The sequence below is a fragment of the Chiloscyllium plagiosum genome, unplaced genomic scaffold (genome assembly GCF_037043375.1).
Source record: "Chiloscyllium plagiosum isolate Xiang-an unplaced genomic scaffold, Cpla_swu_hap1 HiC_scaffold_21, whole genome shotgun sequence".
Classification (NCBI taxonomy): domain Eukaryota; kingdom Metazoa; phylum Chordata; class Chondrichthyes; order Orectolobiformes; family Hemiscylliidae; genus Chiloscyllium; species Chiloscyllium plagiosum.
The window spans coordinates 7,136,767-7,153,568 of NW_028270159.1; the positions used below are offsets into that span (position 1 = coordinate 7,136,767).

A 16,802-nucleotide genomic window follows, 5' to 3' on the forward strand; every position below is an offset into this window, starting at 1 on the left:
GAGACATGGATAGAGCAGGGTGAGGAATGGATGTTGCAGGTTCCAGGGTTCAGATCTTTCATTAAGAACAGGCCAGGTGGTAAAAGACGGGGAGATGTGGCCTTGTTAGTCAAGGATAGTATAACGGTAGCTGAAAGAACCTTTGATGAGGACTCATCTACTGAGGTAGTATGGGCTGAGGTTAGAAATAGGAGAGGAGAGGTCATACTGCTTGGAGTTTTTTATAGGCCTCCGCTGAGTTCCCGGGAGGTGAAGGAGAGGATTGGCAAAATTATTCTGGGTAGGAGTGAAAGGAACAGAGTGGTCATTATGATGGTCTTTAACTTTCCTAACATTGACTGGAAATGCTATAACTCTACTACGTCAGATGGATCAGTTTTTGTCCGATGTGTACAGGAGGGTTTCCTGACACTATGTTGAGGGGCCGACAAGAGGGAGGCTGCACTGGATTTGGTACTTGATAATGAACCAAGCCAGGTGTTTGATTTAGTTGTGGGTGAGTACTTTGGAGAGAGTGATCATAATTCAGTTACATTTAGTTTAGCAATGGAAAGGGATAGATACATGCCACAGGTCAAGAGTTATCAATGGGGAAAGGGCAATTATAATGTGAATTAGGCCAGAATTAGGATGCATAGAATGGGGTAGCAAAATGCAGGGGATGCAGACAATGGAAATGTGGAGCTGGTTGAAAGAACAGATATTGCATGTCCTTGATAGGTATGTCCCTGTCAGGCAGGGAGGAAGTGATAAGGTAAGGGAACTGTTTTAATACAGAAATTGTATCTCTTGTTAAGCAGAAGGAGGTGGCTTATGTGTTGATGAGGCAGATGAGGCAATAGAGAGTTACAGATTAACTAGGAAAGATTTAAAGAGAGAGTCAAGAAGAGCAAAGAAAAGACATGAGCAGTTTTTAGCAAATAGAATAAAGGAGAACCCTAAAGCTTTCTATAGTTATGTGACGAATAAAAGGATGACGAGGGTAGGAATAGGGCCAGTCAAAGACAGAAGTGGGAAGTTGAGTGTGGACCCTGTGGAGATTGGAGAGGTGCTAAACAAAATTTCTCATCGGTTTTCACTCAGGAAACGGAGAATATTGTAGAGGAGAAGAATGAGATATGAGATATTAGACTAGAAAGGATGGAGGCTAGATACGAAGAGGTGTTATCAAGTCCCCTGGGCTGAATGCAATTTATCCGAAGATTCTCTGGGAAGCTGGGGGAAGATAACAAAGCCTTCGGATTTGATATGTGAGTTGTCAACGTCTACAGGTTTAGTACCGCAGGACTGGAGGATTACAAATGTTGTGCCCTTGTTCACAGTCAGTAGAGATGACCCAGGTAATTATAGACCAGTGAGCCTTACTTCTGTTGTAGGAAAGGTTTTGGAAAGGATTATAAGAGATAGGATTTATAAATCATCTAGCAAGCAACAATTTGATTTCAGATAGTCAAATGGTTTCATCAAGGGCAGGTCATGTCTCGCAAACCTCATTGAGTTTTTTGAGAAGTTGACCAAACATGTAGATGAGGGTAGGGCAGTTTACGTGGTGTACATGGACTTCAGTAAAGCCTTTAATAAGGTTCCACATGATAGGCTGTTGGAGAAAATGCAGAAGCATGGGATTGAGGGTGATTTAGCAGTTTGGATTAGAAACTGGCTTTCTGAAAGAAGGCAGTGAGCAGTGGTTGATGGAAAATATTCAGCCTGGAGTCTGGTTACTAGTGGTGTGCCACAAGGATCTGTTTTGGAATCACTGCTGTTTGTCACTTTCATAAATGACTTAGACGCAGGCATAGATGGATGGGTTGGTACGTTTGCATGACACTAAAGTTGGTGGAGTAGTGAACAGTGTGGAAGAACATTGCAGGTTGCAGGGGGACTTGGATAAACTGCAGAATTGGGCTGAGAGGTGGCAAATGGAGTTCAATGCAGACAAATGTGAGGTGATTCATTTTGGGAAGAATAACAGGAAGGCAAAGTACTGGTTCAATGGAAAGACTCTTGGTAGTGTGGATGTACAGAGGGATCTTGGAGTTCATGTACATAGATCTCTGAAAGTTGCCACCCAGGTTGATAGTGCTGTTAAGAAGGCCTACAGTGTGTTAGGTTTCATTGGTAGAGGGATTGAGTTCCAGAAACGCAATGTTATGCTGCAAGTATACAAAACGCTAGTGCAGCCGCACTTGGAATATTGTGTACAGTTCTGGTCGCCCCATTACAAGCAGGATTTGGAAGCATTAGAAAAGTTGTAGTGGAGATTTACCAAGATGTTGCCTCGTCTGGAGCGAAGCTCTTTTGAGGAAAGGCTGAAAGACGTGGGTCTGTTTTCATTGGAAAGAAGAAGCTTAAGAGGGGATTTGATAGAGACATACAAGATGATCAGAGGATTAGATAGGGTGGACAGTGAAAGTCTTTTTCCTAGGATGATGATGTCAGCTTGTACGAGGGGCATAACTACAAATTGAGTGGTGATAGATTTAAGACAGATGTCAGAGGCAGGTTCTTTACGCAGAGTGATAAGGGCGTGGAATGCCCTACCTGCCAATGTAGTTAACTCAGCCACATTAGGGAGATTTAAACAATCCTTGGATAAGCACATAGATGATGATGGGATAGTGTAGGGGGATGAGCTTGAACACTGCAATTGTCTCTGCTTCCACCATCTCCTCTGGCAGCATGTTCCATGCACTCTCCACCTTTTGTGTGAAAATCTTGCCTCACACATCTCTTAAACTCCACCCTTGCCCACAATTTGAACCTGTGTCCCCTAGTAATTGACCCATCCACCTTGGGAAAAAGCCTCATACTTTCCACTCAAACCGTGCCATTCACAATCTTATAAATTTCTTTTAGGTTGCCCCACAGCCTCCTGCATTCCAGTGAAAACAAACCCAGTCTATCCAGTCAAACTGAGTTGCATGCTTGACCATTTCAGAGTACAGGTCAGAGTCAACCATATTACAATGTGCCTGGAATCACACGTGGGCCAATCTTGGTCAGGATGGCAGATTCCCTTCCCTAAAGGACATTAGACAACCAGATGGGCTTTTAACAATGATACTTTCATTGCCACTATGTGACTAGTTTTATTATGCAGATTTAATGAATTCAAATTCAATCAGCTGCCTTGGTGGGATCCCAACCCATGTCACCAGAGCATTAGCCCGTGCCTTGGCAAAACTAGTCCAGTGCAACTATCACCAAGTCATCATCTCCTCATTTATTTCTACCATATTTTAGCTTGCAAATTCTTTCATTGCTTCAATGAGATGGTTTTTCCTCTAACATTTTTCGAGTAAACTCTTTCTAGGTCAGCCAGTAATCATCAACTTCGGTTGTTTTGTTCCTTTTATTTGTTCATCCCTCACACTTACAAAATACTTATCTTTTGATCTTCAAACGTTCAGAACCATGACATGAATTTGTTACTGACAAGCTTCAAAGTGCTATCCCTGATTCTCAAAGCTGTTTTGTACTAAGTATTGAAGACCCCCAAGAAACTAAGCTTAGTAACTGATGAGACTCATACGGAATCTTTGGAATTCCCTCCCAAGACAGGAGAGGGTGGACAAATTAACTTTTTCTTTAAAGTGTAGGAGACTGAGAGGGAATCTTACAGAAGTGTATAAGATTATGATAGGCATGGTTAGGTGAATGCAGTCAGTCTTTTTCCCAGTCTGAATCAAGGATTAGAGGGCATCAGTTTAAGGTTAGAGGGAAAAGAATAAAAGAGAACTTGAGGGGCAACCTTTTTACACAGAGGGTGTACGCATGTGGATTGAGCTGCCAGCAGAAGTGGTTGACATGGGTACATTAATAACATTTAAACGGCATTTGGACAAATACATGGATAGGAAAGGGTTAGAAGGATATGAGCCAAGTGCAGGGAATTGGGGTTTGACTAGATGGACATTTTGGTCGGCATGCATCTGTTTGGGCCAAAGGGCCTGTCTCCATGCTGCAAGACTCTAAATGCATGCAGTATTCCAAAAGTGGCATACCCAATGTCCTGGGCAGCTGGTACCATGACATCCCAACTCCTATACTCAGTGCACTGACCAACAAAGACAAGCATGTCAAATGCAATTTCCACTGTCCTACCCATTTGGGACTCCACTTTCAAGGAACTATGAACCTGCACTCCAAGGTCTCTTTGTTCAGCACCGCCCTCCAGGACCTTACCATTAAATGTATAATTCCTGACTTGATTTGCCTATCCAAAATGCAGCATCTCTCATTTATCTAAATTAAATACCATTTGCCATTCTTCAGCCCATTGGCCCATCCAATCAAGATCTTTTTCACGGTCCACTACATCTCCAATTTTGGTGTCATCTGCAAACTTACTAACCATATCTATGCTCATATCCAAATCATTTATATAAAATGACAAAAAGCAGAGAACCCAGCACCCATCCTTGTGGCACATCACCCGTCACAGGCCTGCAGTTTGAAAAGCAACCCTCCACCACCACCTTCTGTCTTCTACTTTCGAGTCAATTCTTACTGGTCACTAAGGAAATCAAGAGTTTTGCACGAGAGTGGAGTTGAGTCAGACCATCTGCAATGACTCATCTGAACTACAAAGCAAACATGAGAGGTCCACAGCCTATTTCTGCTCTGATTTGCTGCTTGTAGATGGTACAAAAAGCCTGAAACAATCAAATATTGTGCATATGCTGCATTCCCAAGGCAGACAGAAAATCAAATATTATATTCTTCCAAGTAACTACTGTTATGAACCAGATCAAATCCCTCAAAATATATTAAGAAGGTAGTCTAGACTCTTACTTTTTCTTATTTTAAATGTAAGTGTAAGGCATTGTGTTCCAAATGCAATTCAATTGGTCAAGCTACCACTCTTGAAACAAAACACATTTTATTTATATACTGTAATTAAAATACAAAATATAAAAGAATTGGCTTAACTGTAACTATCAAAATGCTAAACAAAATAATAGTTTAAATACTAATTAACAATACCAATACAGTAACATCCCATAAACACACCCTTGGCAAGGGTAAATTCAGTAAAATAGATTCTCACACATTCAATTCTAGCAGCAGGGAGAGAACCCGAGCTTTTACCTGTAACAGAGAGAGGAATAAGACCTTCCGCATCCAACTTCGAGACCCCAGTAACTGCTACTAAAGACTAAAACAGAAAACAGTCTTGATTCTGTGGGAGCTTGAATGCACCCATTCAAGCTGCTTCTATTGTTTTAACTTTTTTAAAAATCCCAAGGCCTCACAAGCTGTTTACTTAACTGGCTTTGCAGCAAACAGCTCGGAGCCTGCCTCAATCTTCCTTCATGAAAAAAAAGTACAAAATACAGCTCTTCAAGCAATCATAACATCATATTTGCATGTTAAAGTGCTTGCAATATCTAATTTTCAGTAACTTACGTGGCTCTTGAATTTGTGGGCTTCCTCAAACTTTTTAACATAGCCTTCAATCTGGGTAGCTTCAGGTGAAAGGAGCAAAAGTGTTTGCTCTGGAGTCAATTCTTGCACTACCTCCTGGTAACAGAATGAGGAATAAAACAGGTCACTAAGAGGCAAAATGATTAGAGACCACAGAGCTCTGACATGCAGAGGAATCTGAATTTCCATATGCAGAAATCGTAGAAGATTAGTAAGCAGGTAATTCAGAAAGCTAACAGAACATTGTTATTTATTGCAAGGTAAACTATAAATGAAAGTAGGGAGATTATGTTTCCATTATATGGGAAATTGAGACCCCACATCTACCAGGCTTGCCTTTTGAGGAAAGGTTGGACTGGCTAGCTTTGTATTCACTGAAGTTCAGAAGAATAAGAGGTAACTTAACTGAAACATTTAAAATCCTGAGGGTTCTCAGCAGAGTGCTTAAGGAAAGCATGTATTCTCTTGTGGAAGAATCTAGAATTTTCTTATGGGATGTGGTGGGCCAGCATTTATTCCCCATTCGGAGTTACCCTTCAGGTGGTGGTTGTGGTGAGCTGCTTTCTTCAACTGCTGCAATCCTTGTGCTGTAGGTTGACCCACAATACCAAAAGGGAATAGATTCGAGGATTTTGACCCAGCAATACTGAAAGGATGGCAATATATTTCCAAATCAGGATCGTGCTCCTATATATCTGCTGCCTGTGTCCTTCTATGAAAATGATCATGGATTTGGAAGACGCTGTCTAAGGACCGTACGTCGTGAATTTCTACAATGCATTTTATAGATAATACACTCTACTGTGACTAAGCGTTGGTGGTGGAGTTACTGAATTGCACTACGTTCATAAACGATCAAGTGGCTACCTTGCCCAAGATGGTGTCAGGCTTTTTGAGTGTTGTTGAGCAAGTAAGTGGGAGCATTCCATCACACTCATGGCATGTGCCTTGCAGATGGTGGACAGGACTGGAGAATGTTATGAAGGTGTATGGGGTACTGTAACTTTGAGAGTTGAAGGACTTAGCAAGCACACAGTGTGCTGGAGAATTTACAATGTAACATTTGGTCCAGCACCTAGCAGTACCTGGGTTGCTATGAGACAAAAACAGATTCAGCCAGTTTAAATTATGCCCCAAGATACTAAACTCCAATCAATTTAAATTTGGTATTTTGACAATATTAAAACCAATGAAATGATTCAGTGCTTTGGGATATAAGACCAGGATAAATTAAATAGTTGGGGGAAAACTGCCAAGCCACCAACATATGCAGACTGCCCGCAGAATCTCCCTTAAAGGTACCTTTATCTATCAACAACTGGTGAAGCAGAAATCCTAAGAAGGAAAGACGACAGTGGAAGATACAAAGAGAAGACTTGACAGCTGACTGGTTTTGAAATTTGAATTTTTTGGTAAATCTTAATCAGGAGGTTTTATCAGACCAATATTATAGAAGGGAAAGTATAAGATAGGTTAGAGAAAGGAGTTGGGAATAATTGTTAGTTAATTATTCTCTGTTAGACTTTTTAAAAAACACAGTTGGTAATTTTTACTTTAAATAGCGATCTTCAGTTGAATTGCATGAATGTTATCAGGACCTTAGTCTTGGCAGTATCCAAAACCTCGAAACTATTTCTTGGCATCATGTGGAATGAATCAAATTGGCTGAAGGCTAGTATCTGTGATGCTGGGGATCTCTGGAGGAGGCGGAGATGCGACATCCATTTGGCATCTTTGGGCTCTCCCATCAACGAGGATAGGGATATCTGCAGAACCTCCTTTTCCGGTGAGAAACAAAAACAGAAATTGCTGGAAAAGCTCAGCAAGTCTGGCAGCATCTGTGGAAAAAAATCAGTTAACATTTTGGGTCAAGTGACCCTTCCTTACTTTCAGTGAGATGTTTAATTGTCCACTATCATTTACAAATGGACATGATAGGAGTGCGGAGTTTAAATCTGATCAGTTGGTTCTGGGATCGCTTCACTCAAACATTTGTTGTGCATTCTGTTTGGTAGTTCCACAAGGTTGACATCTCATATCTGGTGCTGTTCTTGGCAAGCCTTCTGCGTTCTTCAGTAAACTATGGTTATCTTTTAAGGGGTCACCTACTTGAAACAGAGATGAGGCCAACATTTTTCTGAGGGTCATGAAACTTTGGAACTCTCTTCCTTGACAGATGATGGAAGAAGAGTTTTTGAATATTTCTTAGGCAAAGATCGATAGATTCTTAAGATCATAAGACCATAAAAATAGGAGTGGAAGTAAGGCCATTCAGCCCATCGAGTCCACATCACCATTCAATCACGGCTGACGGGCATTTCAATGCCACTTTCCCACATTCTCCCCGTATCCCTTAATTCCTTACGAGATGAAGAGTTTATCAATCTCTGCTTTGAAGACATTTAACATCCCAGCCTCCACTGCACGCCGTGGCAATGAATTCCACTTGTCCACCACTCGCTGGCTGAAGAAATGTCTCCTCATTTCCATTCTAAATCAACCCCCTCTAATTCTAAGGCTGTGCTCACGGGCCCTAGTATCCCTGGCCTGATGGAAACAGTTTCCTAGCGTCTACCTTTTCTAAGCCATTCTTGATCAATAAAGGGTGAAATAAACAATGTGTAGTAATCAGATAAGCCACAGTCTTATTTAATGCATAACCTGCTGGACTACTCCCTTTCATAATTTGTACGTACACACATATAAGACAAAACTCTTAAATAGCATCTCCCCACTCCCTTATACAGTGCTTTTAACATAATAAGCCATTCAAAAATCCTTCAAAAGGAGTGGTATCTAACAAAACATGATAAGGCACAAAGGCTATTAAGGAAAGTGACCAAAATCTTGGTCAAAAGGCTTTTAAAAAGTGTCTTAAAAAGAGGACAAGTGTAGGGATGGAATGTCGAGTGCAGGCCTTAATAGTTAAAGACACAGTCGGTGGCCATTGAGGATCATTTCCATTTGTTTTGAATAGGTTTTAATAATGAAAAGATGAAATTATCAGAGATACACAAAAGGGTTGCTTGGTTGACTGTATGAATGTAGACTGTGAACAGTCTGTTTGCTTTCTGATTGGCGATGCTGAAACGGCAGATAACAGACAAACAGGATGTGTTGTTGTGTATAGTTAAACCTCAAAGAATATGTCCAGAGTTGGCAAGCCTAATGGGCGAGGGGCAAAAGGGGAAGATAGAAGACAGAGGGTGATAGTGGAAGGTTACTTTTCAAACTGGAGGCCTGTGAGCAGCAGTGTACCACAAAGATCAATGCTGGGTCCACTGCATTTTTACATTTATATAAATTATTTAGATGTGAACAAAGGAGATATGGTTAGTAAGTTTGTAGTTGACGGAACACTTCTTCCGCCGCCTCCACCTCCGAGCTTACTTTCACAATCAGGACTCCCGCCCACCTTCCGAGGACCCCTTCGCCCATCTCCAACACACTGCATCCACCTGGACACCCCGCGCTGGCCTATTACCTGCCCTCGACCTCTTCATTTCCAACTGCCGCTGGGACATTAACTGCCTCAACCTGTCTAACCCCCTCCAACCTCTCACCCTCACAACGCGCAGCCTTCCAATCCCTCTGCTCCAATCCCAACCTACCATCAAGCTGGCAGATAAAGGGGGCGCAGTGGTAGTCTGGCGCACTGACCTCCACACCGCTGAAGCCAAACGCCAACTCGAGGACACCTCTTCCTACCACCTTCTCGACCATGACCCCACCCCCCCATCACCAAACCATCATCTCCCAGACCATACAGAACCTCATCACCTCAGGAGATCTCCCACCCACAGCTTCCAATCTCAGTCTGGGAACCCCGCACTGCCTGGTTCTACCTCCTTCCCAAGATCCACAAGCCTGACCACCCTGGTCGACCCATTGTCTCAGCATGCTCCTGCCCCACTGAACTCATCTCTACCAACCTCGACACTGTCCTATCCCCCCCTAGTCCAGGAACTCCCCACATACGTTTGAGACACCACCCACGCCCTCCACCTCCTCCAAGACTTCCTTTTCCCCGGCCCCCAACGCCTCATCTTCACCATGGATATCTACACCTCCATTGCCATAACCAGGGCCTCCAAGCCCTCCGTTTTTTCCTCTCCAAACGTCCCCAACAATACCCTTCCACTAACACTCTCATTCGTTTGGCCAAACTGGTCCTCACCCTTAACAGTTTCTCCTTCGAATCCTCCCACTTCATCCAGGCCAAAGGGGTAGCCATGGGCACACGTATGGGCCCCAGCTATGCCTGTCTCTTTGTTGGCTACATAGAACAGTCGATCTTCCGTAATTACACGGGCACCACTCCCCACCTCTTCCTCTGCTACATTGATGACTGCATTGGCGCCACCTCCTGCTCCCGCGAGGAGGTTGAGCAATTCATCAACTTCACCAACACATTCCACCCTGACCTTAAATTTACCTGGACCATCTCTGACACCTCCCCTTCCTGGACCTCTCCATCTCCATTAATGATGACCGACTTGACACTGATATTTTACAAACCCACCGACTCCCACAGCTACCTGGAATACACCTCTTCCCACCCTATCTCTTGCAAAAATGCCATCCCGTATTCCCAATTCCTCCGCCTCCACCCCCAGGAGGACCAGTTCCACCACAGAACACACCAGATGGCCTCCTTCTTTAGAGACCGCAATTTCCCTTCCCACGTGGTTAAAGATGCCCTCCAACGCATCACGTCCACATCCCGCACCTCCGCCCTCAGACCCCACACCTCCAACCGTAACAAGGACAGAACCCCCCTGGTGCTCACCTTCCATCCTACCAACCTTCGCATCAACCAAATCATCCGCCGAACATTTCCGCCACCTCCAAACAGACCCCACCACCAGGGATATATTTCCATCCCCACCCCTTTCCGCCTTCCGCAAAGACCATTCCCTCCGTGACTACCTGGTCAGGTCCACGCCCCCCTACAACCCACACTCCCATCCTGGCACCTTCCCCTGTCACCGCAGGAACTGCAAAAACTGCGCCCACACCTCCTCCCTCACCTCCAAGGCCCTAAAGGATCCTTCCACATCCAAAGTTTTACCTGCACATCCACTAATATCATTTATTGCATCCGTTGCGGTCTCCTCTACATTGGGGAGACTGGACGCCTCCTAGCAGAGCGCTTTAGGGAACATCTCTGGGACACCTGCACCAATCCACCACCCTGCCCGTGGCCCAACATTTCAACTCCCCCTCCTACTCTGCCGAGGACATGAAGGTCCTGGGCTTCCTTCACCACCGCTCCCTCACCATCAGACGCCTGGAGGAAGAACACCTCATCTTCCGCCTCGGAACACTTCAACCCCAGGGCATCAATGTGGACTTCAACAGTTTCCTCATTTCTCCTTCCCCCACCTCACCCTACTTCCAAATTTCCAGCTCAGCACTGTCCCCATGACATGTCCTACCTGCCTATCTCCTTTTCCATCTATCCACTCCACCCTCCTCCCTGACCTACCACCTTCATCCCCTCCCCCACTCACCTACTGTACTCTATGCTACTTTCTCCCCACCCCCACCCTCCTCTAGCTTATCTCTCCACGCTTCAAGCTCTCTGCCTTTATTCCTGATGAAGGGCTTTTGCCCGAAACGTCGATTTTGCTGCTCCTCGGATGCTGCCTGAACTGCTGTGCTCTTCCAGCACCACTATTCCAAAATTGGAAGTGTCGTGGACTACAAGAAGATTACATCAGAGTACAAACGGACCTTGAGCAGATGGGCCAATGGGACAAATGGAGTTTAATTTACGTAAATGTAAGGCATTGCATTTTGGAAAGGCAAATCAGAGCAAGACTTATACACTTAATGGTAAGGTCCTGGGAAGTACTGCTGAACAAAGAGGCCTTGGAGTGCAGGTTCATAGTTCCTTGAAAGTGTAGTCAGGAAGATAGAATAGTGAAGAAAGCATTTGGTATGTGTGGGAGAAAATACGGGTCCCGGCCTCCCAATGACATGGCCACAACACAAAATGTCTGAACGTATCCACAATGCCTCATATTGGCCAAACCTGCCGCCCCACATCACACATACCTCAGGACACGACTCATTCAGCCCAGAGCAAGAAAATATACTTGTTCAGATTAACTGATAATGAGCCTCGCATGCCACAATAGCCCAGCACCTCTGTCCTTAGGGCACAGCTGCTCCCACTAGGAGTCAAGACTTCATAATGGGTACCCAGACAAGGAGGCACCAAAGGTACTTTGTTGACCCCTCAACAATACGAACACATTGATACTGAATGAAATCCACTAACACGTACTCCAGACAAGGATCGGAATCTCCTGAGTCAATTAAGAAACTTATTATCAGACACTGGACACTTGAATCTTTTCAATGAACTTTATTTCTCTTTGTTGTACAACTCACACCACTGTCTCATAACTCACATTTCATTGTTGTAATGGTATAAAACTCCACTGTATTCTCTGTTCAGGAAAAAAAACTGTGGATCCTTCTTAACAGCCTGTCAGTGACTGTTTCAGTGGGGGTCAAGTCTCTTCCGCAATATCGCTGTTTGTTAAATAAATCCTGGTCAGTTCTCAGTCCGATCTGTGCGTGTGTGATCTCTGATTAATTGGGCTAAATTCTCCAACAGTATGCTTGCCTTTATTGGTCAGGGCATTGAGAATAGGAGTTGGGAGGTCATGTTACAGCTGTATAGGACATTGGTTAGGCCATTTTTGGAATACTGCATGCAATTCTGGTCTCCCTGCTATTGGAAGGATGTTGTGAAACTTGAAAGGGTTCAGAAAAGAATTACAAGGATGGTAGCAGAGTTAGGGGATTTGAGCTATAGGGAGAGGCTGAATAGACTGAGGCTATTTTCCCAGGAGCATCAGAGGCTGAGGGGTGACCTTATAGATTAGATTAGATTATTAACAGTGTGGAAACAGGCCTTTCAGCCCAACAAGTACACACCGACCCTCCGAACAGCAACCCACCCAGACCCATTCCCCTACACCTAACACTACAGGCAATTTTAGTATGGCCAATTCACCTAACCTGCACATCTTTGTGACTGTGGGAGGAAACCGGAGCACCCGGTATAAAACGCACGCAAACACAGGGAGAATGTGCAAACTCTACACAGACAGTTGCCCGAGGTGGGAATTGAACCCGGGTCTCTGGTGCTGTGAGGCACTATAGAGATTTATAAAATCATGAGGGGCATAGATAGGGTCAATAGACAGTCTTTTCCCTGCCGTGGGGGAGTCCAAAATTAGAGGGCATAATTTAAGGTGAAACGGGAACGATTTATACGGGGTCCAAGGGGCAACATTTTCATGCAGTGGGTGTATGGAATGAGCAGCCAGAGGAAGTGGTGGAGGCTGGCACAAATACAATATTTAAAAGGCATCTGGATGGGTACATCCATAGGAAGAGTTTGGAGGGATATGGGCCAAATGCTGGTAAATGGGATTGGATTAATTTAGGATATCTGGTCGGCGTGGACGAGTTGGACCAAAGGATCTGTTTCCGTGCTGTACATCTCTATGGTCGGAGGCTGAGGGGTGACCTTATAGAGGTTTACAAAATTATGAGGAGCATGAATAGGATAAATAGACAAAGTCTTTCCCTGGGGTCAGGGAGTCCAGAACTAGAGGGCATAGGTTTAGGGTGAGAGAGGAAAGATATAAAAGAGATCTAAGGGGCAACTTTTTCACACAGAGGGTGGTATGTGTATGGAATGAGTTGCCAGAGGAAGTGTTAGAGGGTGGTACAATTGCAACATTTAAAAGGCATCTGGATGGGTATATGAATAGGAAGAGTTTGGAGGGATATGGGCACGAAGGGTCTGTTTCCATGCTGTACATCTCTATGACTCTATGACTATGGCTACATGCAAAGCAGCACGAGCTACTGAATGATTAAATACTAACACAACAGAAACAGCCTGTGGATCATACGCGGTAAACGTCCAATGATGAATCATACCATAGTAGACTGCATTTAATGAAATGGAATTATATTAGGTAGCGCTAATTCTTTTCATGCATTTATGGAATGCTGGCAATATTACCAAGGGAGGCATTTAGCTCCTCATCTCTAACTACCTTTGAAGGTGGCAGTGAGCTGCCTCCTCAAATACAACCGAGTGGCTTGCCAGACCATTTCACCAGACGGTGAAGGATCAGCTATTGAGGTGTGACTGGAATCATTTATAGGCCATACTGCATATGGATGATGGCAGATCTCTTCCCAAAACATGTTACTGAATAGGATGGGTTCTTACAACAACCTGCCAATTACAATGTAACCATTAGTGATACTAGCTTCTCATTTTACATTTATTCAATTAGCTGAATGTAAATTCTTCAAATGTCATGTTGGGTTTAAACTCAGTTTCAGGTCATAGAATAGTTCCAGCGTTGGACGTGGCCAATCAGATCCTCACATCTGTGCTGTCTCTTTGGAGGAGCAATTTAGCTCATGTCACACTCTGCCACAGTCCTGCACATTCTTCCTCTTAAAATAATCCAACTGCTTTTCAAATTCCACAATTGAATCTGCCCCTCACCACACACACAGATAGTGCATTCCAGATCCTAACTATTCATTGTATGAAACAGCTTTTGCTCATGTCTCCATTGCTTCTTTTGTTAACTGCCTTAAATTGGTGCCCTCTTGTTCTCAATCCCTTCACCAACTGAAAGTTTTCTTCCTCCTACCAACTCTATCCACACTTTTCATAGTTTTGAGCACCTCTACTCAATCTTGTTAAAACCTTCTCTTCTCCAAGAAAACCACAGTCAACTTCTCTAATGTATGTGACTAAATCTCCTCATTCTGGGACTCTCTTGGAATCTTTTCTGCACTCTCTCTAATGTTTTCACATCCTTCCTGCAGTGAGGTACCCACAGCTGAAGTGACTACACAAACTGAGCTTTAAACAAGCTTAACATAATCTCGAGTTTTTTGTAGTACAGTAGCCATGTTCCTACTTCTGGGTCAGGAGCTCCTGATCCAATCCCATCTAGGCTCAGAATCCCTACCATGTGGAAGGCGGCCAATTGGGCCCACCATGTAAACACCGCCCCACTGAAGTGCATCCCACTGAGACCCATCTCTTACCATATCCCTGCATTTTCATAGCTAATCCACCTAGCCTGCACATCCCTGGACACTATGGGCAATTTAACATCGCCAATCCACCTAACGTGCATATCTTTGAACTGTGGGAGGAAATTGGAAAACCTTGCAGAAACCCATGCAGACGCAGGAAGAATGTGGAAAGTCCACGCAGACAATCACCCAAGATGGAATCAAACCCAGGTCCCAAACCCAGGTCCCTGGCCTGTGAGCCACAATGCCGTCCTATTTCAGACATGTGTCATTAACATATCTGAACAGATTGATGAAAAATGTCTGACAGAATCTCCTTTCTTTCATACTCAATGTCTCTATTAACAAAACCTAAGATAAACAGATGCCGCAGCAACAGCTCTGTCAACCTGCCCAGCCACCTCAATGATTTACATGTGTTTCTATGTCCTTAAAACTCAGTACTATTTCATACTGTCACTCTGCACTTTTCCTATCAAAATGAATCACTTCATACATTGCTGCATAAAATTTCATCTGCCACTTGCTCACCCATTCTATCAACTTGTTAATTTGAACATCTGCATGATTGTCCTCACCCTTTAGAATATATTTTGCAACTTTTGAAATTATGCATAGTTAACCAACTTCATATTTCGACATAGCTGTCCCTTACATTCCATGAAATACCAATTGTCATTGATCATTAATCCAGGTTTCGGATTACCAGCCCAGTAACATCAATATATCTGAATGAAAGTAGGTGAATACCTGAACAGTATTATTAGTTGTTTTCTCTTCTGTTCTTTGGTCTGGAGGAGGAACAGATGGCTCCTGGAGCTGGTCATCATTGGTGAGGCCATAGATCAGGGGTGTTAAATTCTCAGAAGTGTTGGTTTCAGTTTCTGGTTGGAAAAGGTGGTCCAATACCCATGCTGAACTGACAGAGAGCTTGGGAGAAGATCTGCATTGTTGTAAAAGATCCTGAAAAGAGAGAATAAAACTAAGTAAAACTTAATATTCTTAATCACTGAGATCTGGGGAAATAGTTATAACATACAATCGCTTTCTTAAGTGATAAAATCTTTCTCTTTAAAAATGCTATATCACTTTCTCTCATTACAGTGCGCGAATTAATATGTACCCAGGGTAAGCAGAAAACAAAAAGGCACATTTGCCAATTTTTTTTAATCTGGCAGTCATCAGGACATTCACAAGAATATCAATGTAATGGGAACAAAATTTTATGCAGTGAGTAAAGAAGGATGATTGGTTGGTAGGTGGATTTTAATGTGTAACGGTATTATCATACAGAATGCACCAGTTAGATGGTGATCGACAGTTAACTGGTGAGGTTTACTTAAAGTTAAACCAGGCAAGTTGATTGGTCAAGGCTCACCCAGAGGAATGAACCAAAAACTGTCTGTTTTGTTAAGTTGAAACAGATACAATGGGTGCACATGTTCCAGCTGCAAAGAACAGATCACGGTGTGTCAACATATGCAGCTTCCATTATGCAAGTGTGCCATTCTGTGAAATCAACTATCAATCTTAAATTGATTTCCAACATACTTTTACCCATTCAAGATTGTTTAGTAAATGTAATTCAGTTATGGACACAAATCTAATGTTGGATGCTGTGCTCTTTGATTTGATTTACAAATTCGACAAATGCCCTGCATCACAAAAAGCTTCAGAATTTTATTTTTCAATTATACTTAGGTTCAGAATTAAATTATGATTTGCAATACTTACATCTCAACCAACAGCAGAAAAATCAGATTATTTTATTGCTGTTTGTGGGAGCTTGCTGTACATAAATTAGCTGCCACATTTTTAACCTTACATCAGTAATTACATTCCCAAAAGAGCTTAATTAGCTGTGACATTCTTTTGCATGTTGAGGTTGTGAATGGTGCTACAGATATGTAAGTATTTCTTTACTGCCCTTATTTATTTCAAATTAACTTGATCAAGCTCTTCATTTGCTTGATTTCTGTGAAAGACTCACAGTACAGAAAATGTTTGGGTTTACATTTTGGCATCTGATTCCCAACTTGATATTTGCTACGAGAAAGTGAGGGCTGCAGATGCTGGAGATCAGAGCTGAAAATCAGAGCTGAAATCGTGTTGCTGGAAAAACGCAGCAGGTCAGGCAGCATCCAAGGAGCAGGAGAATCGACGTTTCGGGCATGAGCCCTTCTTCATATAATTGTGAAAGCAACAGCTTGCATTAACACAATGTGTTTTTTAGATTCAACTGCCACAAAACATAAATAATTACCCATCAGTAGGGGCAA

The 16,802-nt window shown here is 43.2% G+C and overlaps 1 protein-coding gene across 1 annotated transcript in view; it reads right to left on the reverse strand.

Annotated features, from left to right (window-relative positions):
• The window catches only part of gle1 (GLE1 RNA export mediator), a 56,429-nt gene that overhangs the window by 39,012 nt on the left and 615 nt on the right, over positions 1–16,802 (reverse strand). The window contains exons 2-3 of the mRNA XM_087998205.1: positions 15,274–15,486; positions 5,410–5,523 (exon numbers count right to left, since the gene is read on the reverse strand). Coding sequence (XP_087854331.1) covers positions 5,410–5,523; positions 15,274–15,486 — 327 coding nt within the window. The remainder of the gene's footprint in view (positions 1–5,409; positions 5,524–15,273; positions 15,487–16,802) is intronic.